The sequence below is a fragment of the Centropristis striata genome, chromosome 17 (assembly GCF_030273125.1).
Source record: "Centropristis striata isolate RG_2023a ecotype Rhode Island chromosome 17, C.striata_1.0, whole genome shotgun sequence".
Classification (NCBI taxonomy): Eukaryota; Metazoa; Chordata; class Actinopteri; order Perciformes; family Serranidae; genus Centropristis; species Centropristis striata.
Genome location: NC_081533.1, coordinates 36173412 through 36191493, shown reverse-complemented (window position 1 = coordinate 36191493; position 18082 = coordinate 36173412). Strand labels below are relative to the sequence as shown.

General features: G+C 40.1%; 1 protein-coding gene across 15 annotated transcripts in view; it reads left to right on the top strand.

Moving 5' to 3' along the window:
* Window positions 1–18082, top strand: part of LOC131989923 (calcium/calmodulin-dependent protein kinase type II delta chain) — a 102785-nt gene that overhangs the window by 34696 nt on the left and 50007 nt on the right. For all 15 annotated transcript variants that reach the window (XM_059355293.1, XM_059355286.1, XM_059355287.1 and 12 more), the window contains exons 3-4: window positions 13622–13681; window positions 15929–15983. In XM_059355293.1, the coding sequence (XP_059211276.1) occupies window positions 13622–13681; window positions 15929–15983 (115 nt within the window). The remainder of the gene's footprint in view (window positions 1–13621; window positions 13682–15928; window positions 15984–18082) is intronic.

The window sequence follows — 18082 nt, the reverse complement described above, 5'->3', positions numbered from 1 at the left end:
AATGTGGTGTCACACCCAGCTGTTAGCATTTTTTAGACTTCTGTTGTCAAACATGTATAGACTTGCAGAGACTAAGGAAAAAAAATGTTGGCAGGCGTTCATTACAGATTTTGCTATAAATCGCTGTCAGAATGTGTAAACATTTCAGTTACTGTACTGCAATGGAGAAAAAAAAAACAAATTTGTATTCCTATCATGGCTTATTGTGTTTCCATTGAGTTTATAGTGATCTTCATATATTGTTTTTCTATACATTAAATCGCTCTGTTCAACTGTCTAGGGCTGCAACTACAAATTGTTGTCATTATGGAGTAAACTGCTGATTAATTATTTGACCTGAAAGAAAATGGTGGAAATAGTCTCAACACATCTATAGAAGGTTCAATCCCACCTTCAGTCCAGAATCATGAAATATTGCATTTTCTATTGAGTAAGATAAAGAACGGCAGTAAAAGAATGTTTGACATTTTGCTTGAACTTCAATCATTTCTTGATGATTAAAATAGATGATGTACTGTGTGTTCAGTCATGATGATGGTGTCGTTGAGTTAATTGAAGCTTGCTTCACTGTGCCATTCTTAGCCATACAGGATTGTTCCTATTGTCTGGTGCTGCAGGGCTCAGACCTGTTATTATACAGGCTGGAGAGAGAAAAACAGGCTGTGCTGATGTGAGCATGTTGCTACCCACTGGGAAGTCCAGTTTGAGTACGAATCCATGAATATGACGATGAAAAACGATTTACAGGAATTTGTGGAAGAATCATGCTGTGAGAAATGATCACATTAGCAGCCTTTTCCCTCAGACACTGCAAAGTTATGTGCATTGTATTAGAGCCCGACCGATATGAAGGAAAGATCCACTCCATCTCTGTCAGCTGGTTTTTGAGTATGTTGGGTTGGATGGTGTTGAATGCGCTTGAAAAATCAAAGAACATGATTCTCACATCAGCACCAGTTTCCTCCAGATGAGCAGAAAGGAACGGTGCAGCATGTAGAGGACGGCATCGTGTTGTTGGTATGTAAACTGCAGGGTGGAGTTTGTCTTTGACTTCAGCTCTCAGCAGGCGTAGAATCAGCCGCTCCAAGTCTTCATGATGAGAGAGGTGAGGGCTACTGGTCTGTAGTCATTAAGTTCAGCTGGACATTTTATTTTTGGTACCGGCACAACACAGGAAATCTTCCACAGTGCCGGAAAATTACTGTTCAGTTTCAGTCATTGCTGACTATTGAAATAATAATTATAATACAATGAATAGCCAACACATTTCTAAATCAAGGCAAGAAACTTTAAATTATATGTTGTGTAAAAATCTTTTTCCTAACTGCACATATTGGACAGCATATACACAGCTACCAAAAGGCCTTTGATTGGCCATTATTGGCGAATAATACCAGTCAATTGATATATCAGTCAGGCTCTACATTGTGAACACGTAGTGTGGGTCTTGGATCAGAGATACTGGTATCTCCCATACCAACGTCAATGTTTCCCAAACCACTGAAACAATAAATCAAAACTGCTGTCTTCGACACTCCTAAAAGTACAGAATTGCATACAATGATTATATTCATTTTCATTGTCAATAGGGACCCAACAATACACTCAAGTCACAGTTCAATAGAATTCACAATACTGGGCTTACTTTACCTTGATTACTATGAATGAAAGAGTCATTTTTTTTCTCAAACAATCTACAAATTCTATATTTATCTTATCATCTGACATCTAACAATTTAAGTCAAAAGTAGCAATTTTTCATCTTACTAATTTTAATCTTTACATATTTGGTTCACAAGTTAACTGTTGTGACATCCCTAAATGTCAATCACTTTGAAATGAACAATATACCTTGTTTCATGAAGATTTTTATTGAGATTTTATGCATGCTGGAAATTGATTTCCATTTTATTTTTGAAGACCACCATTTAAAATGTGTCCAGGCTGTTGCCATTGGTTGCTTGACTCTCATCCCTAGACGTAGTTCTGCACTTTGGTGTGAGAAGCGTAACCTTTTGAGTTCTCTCATTTGTTTAGTCTCAGAGCGAGGCCACAGGCTCTTTTCCTGCCCAGATTAGAGGAAGGACAGGCGATTTAGGGGTTTGCCCTTTTCAGGAGGCACTCAGCCCGAGAGGAAGGAGAGAAGTGTTTTTCTGATCCGCCTTCATTTTTACACTCAGCTGCCATCACAACAAACTGCAGACAGGCTGACAATGAACCAACTTTCTCCTTGCCCAAAGATGTTATCCATATGTGTGTATTTAAGCCAACTCGGCTGATTAGATTTGAAGTTGTGGAGTGGATAACGAGAAACTGAAAACGAAAATAACATCAGCAACCTATATACACATCATATAATGATTTTTTGTTTTACAACCACATTTTCCACCACTGAAGATATTCAGAGTGAAAGGGGGAGACAGCTACCAGGTGAGCCACTGGGAAACCCATAGTGTACTAAATAATTTACTGTAACAAACAAAGGTGGCCAAATCTGTACACAAGATTTATCAGCAACTGACATCTCAAATAATTCAACAACTGTACGGCCAACTTTCCAGGACCAGGACACAAAGCCTTTTGGTAGGCCTACTGGCCACATAGATGAAGAACATCACCTCCAGCTGAACCTCAGAAACTGACCTGCTGGTCCTCCAATACACCACCACATCAACATCAACACTGACTCCCTGTGTCTGGCCCCCACCAGGTGGTGAGAAACTTAGGGGTGATGATTGATCACCAACTTACCAGTTAAACAGTTAAATCGCAATATATTGTATCGCAATGTTCACCATATGGGAAAATGCTTAAAATTGCAATAATATCGTAGCATGACTCAAGTGTCAGGTTAAAATCGTATCATGGGGCCTCTGCTGATTCACACTTCTATCTGATATTGTGCCAGCACTAGTATAAACAGCAGATTTGTTTTTAGGTGCATACGCTAAAGGGACAGCTAGGGTTAGGGTTGGACCATGAGGAGATTTGCTGAGTTTGAACTAAAGTGTATTGGATTAGAAGCTGGACTTCTTAACTTTCACACTTTTTTATTTAAAGATGTGTTTTGAATAAATGGTTATTGGTTACTTACTTGTGGACTTTCTTCAGACGTATATAACACAAAAATCTGTCTGTCGTCTTATTGTGACGTTCTTTTACCAGAAGTGAGTGCCTTCCATAGACTGCATATGTTCGTCTGCGATTGTACTAGTAGCTCTTACTTTCTCACTCACTCTTCTTCTTCTTTCTTCTCTCTGTCTTACTATCACTCAGGTGTGTTTTGTCTAGAAGCAATACACAATTAAATGGCACAGTTACTACTGTTTAAGCACACAGTGATGGCGTATAGTGCCCAGTGTTGGTGGTGACTGTGGTGAATGACAGCCGACCATTGGTGGCCCAACCTTAATGCAACTTTAATGTCTTCCACATTGCATCAGCTTCACGTGTTTCATGTATTTGACTCAGCTGATGATGTGTAAGCAGACATGGCAGGAACATGTTAAAGTGGAGGCTGGTATGCAGTTTTCCACACAGACTGACAGTACAGAGTTGCCGTGTGTGTGTAAAGATATTGAGTCACAGCTTTTCCAGCCTTTTGACATGTTAAGTCACATTAGTTTTCCTGCCCGTATTAACCCTTGTCACCATACTAGTGACATAAGCGGTCTGATGGCAGTCGTCACAGTTTAGTGGTCTCTGAGCTGATGCAGGGCTAAGTCTAGGCTCTGGCCAGAATATCTACTGGGGCTTAAAGTTGGCAAGAGAGACTGGGCTCCAACTGAGCCATAGTTACTGAATGCATTAGAGTGTGCCATTCTTAAACCAGTTTCATTTCCTTTTGTGAATTTGTATATTAGAGGTGGGGGAATAAATCTATACTGTATATTATCGCAATATTTTGCATGGCAATATTATATTGATTCAAGGACGCCAAGTTAGGTCTGGCCGATATATCGATATAAAAGATATACCGATTTATTTTTAAATGTTATATGGAATTAGACCATATCGGATGTATCGATATGTTCAATATAGTTAAATTTGCACTGTGATCCTTGCTCCAGGCAATCTGCGGCTTTTATTTAAGATATTTTTTTCTTTAAATGTGCACTTTATGGAGCTTTGATTTTTAATAAAAGGTACTCCTGTTGTTGTACAGTATTTATGTTCACTTAAATAAACACTTTTAATAGAACTTTCACACTTTCACTGAACATTTGCTCTCACTTTGTGATAAAAATATCGGGATATATATCAATATTCAGCCTAAATATATCGGGATATGACTTTTGGTCCATATCGCCCAGCCCTATGCCAAGTATCGATATTTAGGCCATCAGTTTTTTCCCTGTTTTTGTTTTTTTCTGGAGGCCGTACCAGGCTCACTTTGAAAATTTACTGGAGATACTGGTATCATATGAAACTAGAAGATTTTAGGAAAAATGCTGCAAAGTTAGGTTTTTTTTATGTTTCATTCCAAAAAATTCAGAGCAGTGAAGCTTAAAGTTGAGGAAAGTTTGATAAAATGCTGCAGTTGTCCAACATGTTTAATATCGGTTCAGTTCAGTTTGACTGAATACTTTGTTGGTCAGTCTGTGGCTTTGACTCTCATTGTGGAGAAATAAAAAGACTGAAGTGAGATGATTACTGTGAAATTCCTGTTATTTGACAAAACAATTATTGATTTAATTTAATTTTTTGGACACAAAATGCAGTTAAACGTAAAATCCTGAAATATTGTATTGCAATAATCACCATGTCGCAAATTGCTTAAAATTGCAATAATATCATATCATGACTCGCGTATCGGGATAAAATTGTATTGTGGGGCCTCTGCTGATTCAAGCCTCTAATGTTTATGAAGAGCAGGGTTGTGAGCAGAACTGAGATCTAGAAATTCTGGTTTTGGGATAAATTAAAAGAAAGAGGTGAATGAACAAGTAGGCATCACCCAAACTAATAGCTGACTCAAAGCCCACCATCAGGATCACTGTTCCAGTGATACAATGTGCTTTGGTCTGAATGCATGTCACGGATGGAAACTTTCCATGTTGTCAACATTTAGTTGAGGCATCCATGGAGTTTTCCTCTTATGAACTTAGCTTGACTTCTTCTTTCCCTCTCCATCAGTGTCTGCACGGACAACACATAAAAAACACTCAGTAGCTACAGCTAATTTGATTTTGACTGGGCGCTGCTGGTTCCTCCAGTTACACCCACCAGTGAATAAAGCCATGACGATTATGATTACTAATGATCATTGTTAGGTCAAGCATCACAATAGAGCTTTATAACAGACCCACTACTCCTCTGTGGGACTGCACAACGAGGATCAGCACATTCTGAAAAGCTTGTTTACCGCGCTCAAGTGATTATCTTTTTCAGCCAGTGTGCTCAGGTTTGGCTGAGGATGTGTGTTTGGGCTCCCTGCCAGTCTCAGAGGAAACAAGGATCAGTACAGCGGTGCTGAAAAGAGTTTTATGATTGATGTATCTGACTAGAGCCTATTCAGTTTTTCCAACCAAGGATAACAGTGAAAGATGTAGTATATAGAAAAGAAGTCCTAATTTTTTCTGCATGAAAAACCTTTCCATTTTTCCAGCTTGCTTGTCAAGTCTGGAACATGCTTCTCAGTAGTGGATGTTAGGGAACCTGGAGGTGTTGTTCAGAGAGGTTTTTATACTTGTTCAAATAAAAATAAAACACTAATCAATACAGTGCTTTTATGAAAAGGATACTAACAGAATTAGCCATTCTGACATGATATTTTAAGCTGTGTACCCAAGAGGTTGGAGACCATGCTTGTAAAAGCAGTCACCTTTTGTATTTGAGTTCAGTTTTCTTTAGTTGAAAGGATTGATCTAATTTCGCAAGGATTTTAAGTTTGATTGAACCTGTTGTGTGATATGGCCTGTGGAGGCTCTGCTGGCTTCCCCTCCCTGTCTGCAGTGTCGGACAACCTCGCGTCACCACTTAGCACAGCGCACAAATCCCACAAACTGTCCCACTAACCCATCAAACCCTGGCCAATCAGTACCCAGAATCAGGGGATGCATCAGGCGGGAGCTAACCACAGCCTTCACGCTATGTTTTTTTCGATTAAACCGAATTTCCAGTGGTACTACAGGGTATCTGTGGATGTCCCCATGCACACACCTAATACCCCCCAGCCCGCCTCCATCAATGCCCCGGGTCAAATCAGATTCTGGTGAACTATGGACTACGTGCAGCCTTAGTCCACCATCGCCTGATGTGTACCTCCCTGGATCCTTACACTGTACGTCTCTCCTGGACCAGGGAAGGGTGCTGGAGGGCCGACAACCCTGACCACTTGACCGACCTCCATGAGTGGACCCTCTCGGCGGCAGTGTTCGGGTTGTCCCACCTCCAGCACTCCTGCCCTGCCACCTGAGGAACCCTCTGTGGGTCGAGAGCAGAACCCGTAGCAGCTGGAGTCTGGGGAGGACAAAAAAAAGAAGGAGGATTAGTGCGAGGTCGAGGGGAGGGTCTAGCGGGTGTGGAGGGCGGGGAACCCAGTTTGGGTCTTTTGTGGGGAGCCGGAGTGGGACAGACTGGAGAGGCTGGCTGACCCTCATGTTTCCGGCCCCAGGAGAGATTGGCAAGATGGTCTTTTGCCAGGGTGATGGAGCCGCCAAGTCCACCGGGCGGTGGCAGCGCACCCAGTCCGAGGTGGCTGCTAGGAGTCCCTCCACCAACTGCTCCAAGACGTCTTTTTCCAGCAGCTGCCCCTCGCTGGCAGAGTTCCCCTGTTGCTGCCACCTGGTCACCGCGTCTTTCAGCTGCTGAGCGAACACAAACGGCTGATCAGCGGGTCCCAGCTTGGTCCCCTGGAGCCTGCGGCACTGGTTTTCTGCCGAGAAACCCAATCGATCAAGGACCGCCCGCTTGATTTCTCCGTATTGGCATCAGGAGGGTCCAGGCAGGCCGAGTGCCGCCGTTTGGGCACCCCCTGACAGTAGGGGAAGCAGCTGCACGGCCACTCCTCCTCCTCTAGTTGCAAGCCGTTGCAGTCACCTCAAACATATCTAAGAATGTCTGAGGGTCATGTGCTGCCATCTTACGGAGCGTGATTCTGGCGAGCGAGGGGGCTGATGAAGCTGCCCGATCCACCATCACCTCCAGCAGCTCGGCCTGACTCTCCGCCTGGAACTGGAGTGCTGCCAGCTGTTGCCTGTTGCGTGCAGCCTGGTCCCGGCTCATTACAGAAACCTCTGCCAGCATTTTTGCCGGCGTGATCACAGGTTGCTGTGGCTCTGTCATTTCCTCCTTTTTTTCCAAGAAACAAGAAATACTTTATAAATACCGCATAAATGAAAGATTTTACAATTAAATATTACAGTATATTTTTGTTAGAGATATGGTGTTCAGTACATTTTAAAAGGGAGAAAAGGTATTTTTACAAAAAATAAATGCAAAAATTAAAGTAAAAGAGTATTTTACAGCTCTCTCGGTCATCCTCAGACAGCGGAGTAATGTATTTAAATGTATTTTTCTTTCCACTCCTGCTGAAGCACGTTAGGTGCCAGTATGGCGTACTCTGGTGCCACTGTGGGTTCTTCAGCATAGAAGTACGCAGAGCTCTGAGACAATCTGAGTTATCTTTTATTTAGACCACAACACATTAACATACACAGAGCCACTCCTTACAGGCTTTATGCTGCCGGCCTCCATGTGTCCCGGTCCCTGTTGTCCCAGGTCTTCTGTCCCCCAGGTCCAGGAGAGTGATTAACTAACAAGACTCAGGTGTGCCAATCACTCTCACCTGACGCTGCTCTCCTGGCCTTCTCCACACCTCTCTCACACCCCCTTTATATTATCGGCTTGTTTCTACCATGAGCAGCAGCCAGAGGATATTTGAATATTTGAGCTTACAGACTGCTCAGTCTGACCGCCATGGAGCAAAAAACAATGTGAAAACTCCCACTCTTGAACCACAGCCTCTTGCTCAGTCATGATGACTTTTATTTTCTCTTTTTCTTTACCTCCATGAACATCCTCTTCAGTCTCTCCTCCTCTGCCATGGTAGAGGCTGCTGAACACACCTCTGGTCCAGGCATGGGGCATGGGACCACTCCCCCAGGCCCTGAAGCCCTCCTCCCTGCTCCAAGGCTCCTGTCCTCGCTGTGTAAAGACCAACACTACAATCCTTGTAGCATAACTGCTAACTACCAGCAGTTAGCAGTTATGTTTACTCTAACAACAAGTAAAGCTTTCTGTCCATCAGGAAACTCTAGGAGTAGCCAGAGGACAGCAGAGGGAAAACTAAATATTTTCTCTACCATTAGGGTATCATACTCTTAGTTCCCATAGTGTTATTTGTCACTGCATCTTCCAAAAAGGTTCCAGGGTTGAATTTCAGCCTGCATGCATGTTAGAACAAGTTAGAACTGCCACAGTGTGCTGCTAACTACAGGAAGTGTTGTCCATCCTTTTTAGTCATGACAAAGTAGTTTACTGAGATCATGAGCATTAAAAGAAGGGTACAGCTGTGTATTATTCATTAAACTGATCAGATATGACGTGTACCAATAATTAACAAATAATTATGTTACCCTTTGGTAAAGGACCAAAGATTGTGCCTTAAGGTATTCAATGGGTGGAGCAAAAGGAAACATTTGAACATTACCAGAACATTGCTTGATAGAGATGTCCATCGTGTGAATAACAGCTCTTAAATGTAACAAAACTAAGATTAAGCACCTGCCAGAAGCTTTTGTCACATATTTAGTTCCTTTTCATGGTTTTTCGTGCTGGCGTCACAGGAAAAAAACATTGGTTGAGTCTGCAGGAGTGAGCATTTAAAGGTGAGAGCCAGGAAATGAAAAGGAAGATGTTGCCAGGGGGAATAAGCAAAGAGAAAGCATTAGGAGATGTGTGTAGGCGTGTGGTGCACTGAGGTTATTTTCTACTCTCTTGATTTTCCTTCTTTTTTTTCTGTCACATTCACTCTTTCAGTCTCCTGATGCCAAACTCCATTACTCACCTATTACTTTAATAAAAGGTGAAAATGGGCGACTTACCTTGTGGTCAAAGATCAATAGCTTGAAAAAATAGAATGATTCACTCTTCCTCTAGTTTTAAAAGAGCTAATGTTCGTATAACCTGGTGATTTGTTCCTCTGAGATGAATAATGTGTGGGCACATTGAGTGATAATTTTTTTTGGAGTAATTAAACCTGCAGGAAGTGGATTTGGATCCAGATGTGCTGCTTTACAGTTCTGGCTAGGCAACTCATTTCATTAGTCGGCTGCATTGAAAATAGCTGCTGTCCTCGTTTTCATCCTCCTTCATCTTGGTTTTGTAAATGGGCCAGCTCCAGTGTGAATCACACCAAGGACTTGGATTCATGATTGAAAAACAAGCGCTTCAAAGGAGCATCATGAGCGTCTTTTAATGTTGTCCTATGGTGGTTGATGGAGAAACACCATGGTGGTTGATGGAGGAACACCATGGTGGTTCATGGAGGAACACCATGGTGGTTGATGGAGAAACACCATGGTGGTTGATGGAGGAACACCATGGTGGTTGATGGAGGAACACCATGGTGGTTGATGGAGAAACACCATGGTGGTTGATGGAGAAACACCATGGTGGTTCATGGAGGAACACCATGGTGGTTGATGGAGGAACACCATGGTGGTTCATGGAGGAACACCATGGTGGTTCATGGAGGAACACCATGGTGGTTCATGGAGGAACACCATGGTGGTTCATGGAGAAACACCATGGTGGTTCATGGAGGAACACCATGGTGGTTGATGGAGGAACACCATGGTGGTTCATGGAGGAACACCATGGTGGTTGATGGAGGAACACCATGGTGGTTGATGGAGGAACACCATGGTGGTTGATGGAGGAACACCATGGTGGTTCATGGAGAAACACCATGGTGGTTCATGGAGGAACACCATGGTGGTTGATGGAGGAACACCATGGTGGTTGATGGAGGAACACCATGGTGGTTCATGGAGGAACACCATGGTGGTTGATGGAGGAACACCATGGTGGTTGATGGAGAAACACCATGGTGGTTCATGGAGGAACACCATGGTGGTTCATGGAGGAACACCATGGTGGTTGATGGAGAAACGCCATGGTGGTTCATGGAGGAACACCATGGTCTAGCATAGAAGCTTGTTCAGGCTGAGACCACATGTCTGTAATAAACTCTGGCCTGTGTGCAAATGTCAATTTAATGCGTAACCACTTTCTTCAAACCGTACCAAGATGGTCTGCTACAACTTAAATCATTCACTGTAAAAAAACAACAACAACTGTTGTTTTTACGGTAAAAACCGGCAGGTGTGGTTGCAACTTTAACGTAATAAATACTGTGCAACTTTTTCTAATATTACGGTAAAATTATATTAGCACTGTTGATTTCACATTTAGGATTGCAATTTTATTCCATATTTTACCCTGAAAAATAAAAAGTTTTTCCTTCAAAAGAAATGCTGTTTTGCCATATAATTGACAAGAAAATACTTTATCAATGGTGCATAAATTAAAGATTTCACCATTAAATATTACAGTATATTTCTGTTAGAGATATGGTGTTCAGTACTTTTAACAATGAGAAAAAGTATTTTTTACAAAAAATAAATGCAAAATTTAAAGTGCCAAAGTATTTTACAGTGGAGTAATGTATTTTTTAAAAAACTGTAAAAAAAATACTGTTTTGGCTGATTTATACACATATGGTGTTTCATTGTTACTGAAACTGAATTAACCCATTTATCATTTTACGTCTTTTAGTCGTGGTTTAGCAGTTTTTCACCGTAAAATCTACAGACATTTTTTACAGTGTACAGCTGCTGAAGGCAATGGATTTGGTGTATGAGTTCATAGTTCATGTATGAGCTGTAGTTGGTTAGCAGTGCTACAGGAACTACAGTAAGTCCAGAGAACAACATTAAATGTGAAACTGGGGGAAAAAAGTGTTTCAGCCTCTGACCTATTTTTAGTCGTCTTGCTACCAGACGACACTCAGCTCATAGTTTCTGTTTTAACACCCAGATATCCTTCTTGCCCAACATGGAAGCACATTATGCAAAAAACATGTTTCTACTGTCTGCTGTGTTATAGTTGTGGATGTGATGCATGGATTGGCCTTGAGAATAAAAAGGCTGTTGTTCATGCTGCTGGAATCAAACTTTTTGGAGGCTTAATTCCTCTCCATAGAAAAGTTATTACTTTAATTTTCTGCACAACATATAAGCAGTAAATAAGCAAACTCTGCTATGACCAGATTTCAGCGTCAGGTTTTCATATAGGATACACTGTAAAAAACGTTTGTAGAAATAACAGTAAAACACTGTCAAATACATCAGAAATGGGGCGTAAAGTTAAAAATTGTACATCACCGTATTAGACACCATTAATTACAGAATAGCACAAACCTTTTCCAACAAAACACACAGTTTTGCTGTAAAAATATAACATTTTCACACAAATTTATGGAGAAACACCATGATGTGTGAATAAATGACACAATTACCCTAAAAATAATAATTATTATTCAGTCTAAATTAGTTTTTGCTGATATTTACATTTAAATTTAGAATAGACAATCCACTCACTGTATTTTTTACGGTGAAATTCTGGCAACCACAGCTGCTGGTATTTTTCCGTAAATTAAACAGATTGTTTTACAGTGTAGATTTGGTACTAGAATATAATATTAAAAGTATTGAGGTTTAGGGCTGGGCAATATATCGATATGAAAGATATGTCAATATATTTTTGAATGTGATATGGAATTAGACCATATCACATGTATCGATATAGTTAATTTTTTTCTTTCTTTATATGTAAATGATGCCCTTACTAGGGTTTGTCATATTGAGTTCTTTTGTGATGTTTGGTATTCTTTTCTCATATAAATATATTTATTTCAGAAAAAAATGGCCTATTTTATTTCATAGGCTTTTTTTATTTGAGATATTTTATTTAAATGTGCACTTTATGGAGCTTTGATTTAAAAAAAAAAAATGTATGACAGTATTTATGTTCACTTAAACAGTTTCAATAAAACTACTTGTGACATATTTGGCTTTAACTGAACATTTGCTCTCACTTTGTGATAAAAATATCAGGATATATATCGTATATCGATATTCAGCCTAAATATATCAGGATATGCCTTTTGGTCCATATCGCCCAGCCCTATTGAGGTTCAATGCAAATCTGTTCACCTTTAACCCTTATCTAAAACAGTGGAACAGCACATTATCACTTATAATAGGAAAGGACACATTGCATTTTCTGTTAAATAGCTCCAGATCTTACATAAACCTCCAGCAGACTGACAGGGAAGCAAAGGGGGGAATGAAAAGGAAAAGACCAGTTGCTGTGGTTGCAGCGAGGCTGGAAGTGATGAGTGAGCTCCACTCATGCTGTAAATCCTGTTATGTCACAGATTAGCAGCGGGACATGCAACGGATGAATAGGAAGCTGTGGTGAGAGGGAGGGAAGGGTTCACCCAGTGACCATGGAGATTACAGCACTGTAAAAGCACATCCCATTGGTGGAGCAGAACCGGAGGTGCTACTGGAGACGGTGTGATCACATCTGGGTGGAACCAGGGCGGGATTACAAGGACGCAAGCCCTGAGATTACACTCACTGCAGTTTGGAAAACCAAATATAACATTTCCACATGAGCCTTTTGATTGGTCTGTAGCTAGAGGCCAACCAGGAAGTGCCTTAAACCTGCATTCTACCACTAATTCCAGCAGGGGGCGCCAAGTTTGGCTGCAGAAAAATTCTGTCCATCCATTTCAGTGCAAAATGAGAGAACTTCTCACTTGATTTATTACCTCAGAATTTTTTTTTTAGGACAACACTATGGTCTCAATCGCTAGTAAAACATCTTCAAGACAATTTGACGTTAATAGTTCGAATAATGGCCCCATTTAGAAGAAAATAGAAGATAAAGAATCGTATCGTAGGTCATTGACACAAAATTGACACAAAATTCCTCTCATAAAATTCCAAGAAGGGGCGCCATATTTTGTAGAATTTGTTCTCCGATCCCTGATTAGTGTATCTAATCTTATACATACATATATACATTATGTCTCTGAGCCAATGTGAATAGGAGGGAGGAGCTGGTTCCTTCTTTTTCAGTGAAATTGAAATATGAGATTTTGAAATGTGAGTTTTTAAATTATGACAGGACTTTTTTACAATTCTTTTTGAAGTAGAAGTTTGACTGACCAACCTCAACTCTACTGATGAAAACAGACAGTGGGACAGTTAAAAGCCCCAAAATAATTAATAAGTGGACCTTGAGTTGGGATTGTTTTATAAACTACTATTTAGAAGGTTCAGATTGAGCTCTGAACCAAAGACTAGCTGTTCAGGTGCAGGTGTTTTTAATGCTAAAATAAAATCAGGAACATCTTCTAATGGAAGACATCAACATCTTTCTTCGTCATATTGTGTCACTGCATTGTGTCACTGTAGATATAGTAGATATGTATCAGACTTTATGCTCTGAATACTTATATTAATGTATAAGACGTGTGAGTTGATCTGACAGGACAGGTGGGCTCAGCAGAGACGTGACAGGTGTGTTGTCTTTGTCTCCACAGATCACCAGAAGCTGGAGCGAGAGGCGAGGATCTGCCGTCTACTGAAGCATGCCAACATCGGTAACTAGTCTCCCTATATTTATCTATCTCTCTCTGTCCTTCACTCAGGATGTCATAACAACAGTTATGTTTAATTTATATCCATGTGTTATAAAATGTACAAAGGTTGGTCCTGAACATGGTTTTGTAGATGTAAAGAACATCAATTAAATATTTATACTGTGTGCTGGATTCACATATTCACCCCCACAGCTTTTGATAACATGCTATATCTGCGTACATCTTCCTCAATCCATTTCTTCTTTTACACAATGTTCAGGTGATCATAAACCATATAAACAGGTTCATGTGTTGCTCACACACTACACACTTGTTTTGTCACTTTGGAGGACATTGTCAGGTCAGTTTATTTTTTAGAGGGACACATAGAGACATTCAATCATTGTCTGGAGAATGCAAACATTAGCTTGCTAACAAATAGCTAACATTAGATTGCTAACATAAAGCTTACATAAGCTTGCTAACATTAGCTTGCTAACATATAGCTTACAATAGCTTATTAACGGATAGCTAACATTAGCTTGATAACATATAGCTTACATTAGCTTATTAACAGATATCTAACATTAGCTCGCTAACATTAGCTTGCTAACATATAGCTTACAATAGCTTATTAACGGATAGCTAACATTAGATTGATAACATATAGCTAACATTAGCTTGATAACATATAGCTTACATTAGCTTATTAACAGATATCTAACATTAGCTCGCTAACATTAGCTTGCTAACATAAAGCTTACAATAGATTATTAACAGATAGCTAACATTAGCTTGCTAACAGACAGCTAACATTAGCTTGCTGACATACAGCTAACATTAGCTTGCTGACATACAGCTAACATTAGCTTGCTAACATACGGCTAACATTAGCTTGCTAACAGATAGCTAACATTAGCTTGCTAACAGATAGCTAATATTAGCTTGCTAACAGATAGCTAACATTAGCTTGCTAACAGATAGCTAACATTAGCTTGCTTACATAAAGCTAACATTAGCTTGCTGACATACAGCTAACATTAGCTTGCTTACGTAAAGCTAACATTAGCTTGCTGACATACAGCTAACATTAGCTTGCTAACATATGGCTAACATTAGCTTGCTAACAGACAGCTAACATTAGCTTGCTAACAGATAGTTAACATTAGCTTGCTGACATACAGCTAACATAAGCTTGCTAACAGATAGCTAACATTAGCTTGCTGACATACAGCTAACATTAGCTTGCTAACAGATAGCTAACATTAGCTTGCTAACATATGGCTAACATTAGCTTGCTAACAGATAGCTTCCATGACGTTGCTAACCTGTTTCACATTGTGAATGTGAGATCTGAGCTTCTGCCTGAAAATAATGATCTGCTGGTTTTCCTGAAAAAAACAAACATATAAATTCCAAACTAGGAACACATGCAAGCCTTAGTTTAGACTTATAATTTATTGTCATTTAACATAAAATATCATTTCAGTTGCAATTTTTAGAGGACATAGGCCTATGCGTTGTTTGCACAGTTTACCTCAGAAAAATAAAAATGGATTATCCTGAATTTGTTATAGTTAAGAGAAAATATATTTTTGTAGTTTTACAAATGCACAAGAACATGTGGTCTGCAGTGATCAGCTGAGCTGAAAGCATTTTCTTTCTCTCCCTCCAACTTATGTGACGCTGTTTGACCTCTTTTTAGCCTCAGGAACCCTGACCAATCACAACAGACTGGGCTGTTTCAGGAGGAATTCTTAAAGAGACAGGCACTAAAATAATATTTCAGACAGGGGAATGTAGCTCTATGCAGGAAATGTTCATAACATGTCTCATTTAGATGATGTCATCCATCCAGACATCCAGTTCTGGACCAAACAACCTTTAGTGTTCAGAGCACCTTTTGTACGTTCCTGGAGTTTGTTCAGCAATGATAGAGTGCTACAGGCTGCCACCTTTAATTAAAACTGATACAAATGATCTTTTTGACACCTTAGTGTTTCACAACTTTACATCAATGATGTGTTTGATTGTTCAATGTAATCTGCTTTGCTTTAAAATGTTAAAGATGTGTCTGAAGCAGCAACGAAAAGGGTTAATTCATCTAAACCTCTTTACCACACTGTGTTCATAGTAGTAGTAGTATTATCAGTAGTAGTAGTAGTATTATTATTAGTAGTAGTAGTATTATTAGTAGTAGTAGTATTATTAGTAGTCGTAGTATTTCACATCACTGACTGACTCCATCTCTCCTCTGCTCCCTCACAGTCCGGCTCCATGACAGCATATCAGAGGAAGGATTCCACTATCTGGTCTTTGATTTGTAAGTACACCATTTTTATTTTGCATGTCACATTTCTGCACATTTTTAGGCATAAATGGGACACCACGTGGTGAAACAGCCCCATCACCTCCCAGCAGAGGTAGAAGCAGACAGCTGCCCATCAGAGGCTCCATGGAGATTAGACGCTCACCTCCCGCCTTGGTTGGCTGTCTCTGCTCCATCTGTTTCACCACACACCCTGACCATATTCACACACTCATCAGACTCCTGATCACATGACATGACCGCATCAGACTGCTTATTGACACAACACAAGTGAGCTTGATGGCATCATGTAGGATCATTTACTTCAGCTTGAAGTTATAACTAAGACTGAAGGTAGATGGAAAGTAGAGACAGAGAGGAGTCACAGGCTCGTTCTCAATGTACCGCCCTACCAAGTGTAACTACAGTAGCTACATGTATGGTCTAAATTGAGTTATAACTAAAAATGAACTCCTTGATGTCTGTTTTATCTTGTGACAAAGTTTTAGATTTCAATTTTGCTTTATTTCAGAGAAATAATGATATAAAAACCACAAAATCCAACCCAAAACCAAGCAGTAACTGCACTTACCACGGTCTGCTTTGGATATAACTACTAACACGTGTAGGGGTATCTGCTTCAGATACACATTGCCTCCAGCAGGGGTACCAAAATATTTAGAGGTAAAGCTAATTTAGATCAATTTTGCTATCAGAAATTGACTAAATTTATATTTAATACTTTAAATGAATTAAAGTTACTCAGGGGCACCACCTATTCACTTAGGAATAGGAAAAGATAGCAAATCATAGTTAATCAGTCTCATAAAGTTAACAAATTATCAATTTGGAACATTGATTATTAATTATGAATATAATTATAATCGAATTACCTTATTAATATTTAGTAACGGTTGAAGGAATTTTGAGTTCTTCTCATAGCAGAGGTTTAGCAAATCATTCATTCATGTGCAACATTAAAGGGAGAAGCATATTAATCCAAAAACATATTTATTCTAAATAAAGCAAAGCAAACAGAACACACAATAACTAATCTAAAAGACTATTTACAGTGGAAATGTGAGTGAGGAAAAAATGTGTAACAAAATGGCTGCCGAAAGGCGGTCATTTAAATAAATCAAAATGGCGGAAGCCCTTTTGTTCTTGAAGAACAATAGACCATGCGGTCTTGAAGGTCTATGTGTTGTTGGAAGCCAGATTAAAAGTATATTTCATGTGGATTAGTGTGTGAGCAAATCAAATGAGTTATAGTTAATTTACATGTACAACTTGAGATATGTAGAGCAACATTAATCATACAACTTCAAGTGATCTAGCTACACAAAATATCACAACACATATACTTAAACACACAACGGATCAACACCATTGATTAAAGCTTAACAAACTTGTTCTTGCTTACTAACTGCCCAGTACTGTACCACAGTGTCCAGAGTTGAAAGGGAAAGCAGAAATCCTTTTGGAGAAGAATCTGGTTCCTGGTTGGGTTCTGGTGGTTGTAGCGTTGGTTGCTGTTGGCTCCAGAAGTTTGGTGAGGGTCTCTGTGATTATGTCCAGGATAGATCACAGGCAGGAAACTTAGAAGCGTCGTGGTGGGCCCACTTGGTTTGGGCCTCACCGGCCTTCCCTTAGAGCTGGAGACAGAGGGAAGTCTGATCTTCCTCCTGGAAGATCAGACCAGGACAGCAGACATGCTGTTCCTCAGGGAGTTGAGAAGAGAAGAGAGGAGAAAGGGTGGCTGCAGGACACTTTTGTGTCTCAACCTGGAAGTTGTATTTCCTGTTGGTATCAGCCAATGAGATGCCTTTAGGTATCTCCAGATACCTTTGGGGGTGGGGTCGTTTGTCTTTGTTTGGAGGGGGACAAAGAACGACCTCCATCTTGAAGCATGGAGAGAATTTGTTGACAATAATAATCACTGCATTCAGTCTTTAATCCAAATGAATCTTCTGGAGTAGCTGTGAGCCCTACACACGTCACAGGCAGATAAAGTATAAAGTATAAGTATAAAGTGGAGTTGGTTAGGGGAGGATGCAGCCTGCAGCCTCCATGGCTAAACAAAGTCCAGCCATAACAGTTTGGTGGTCTCATGT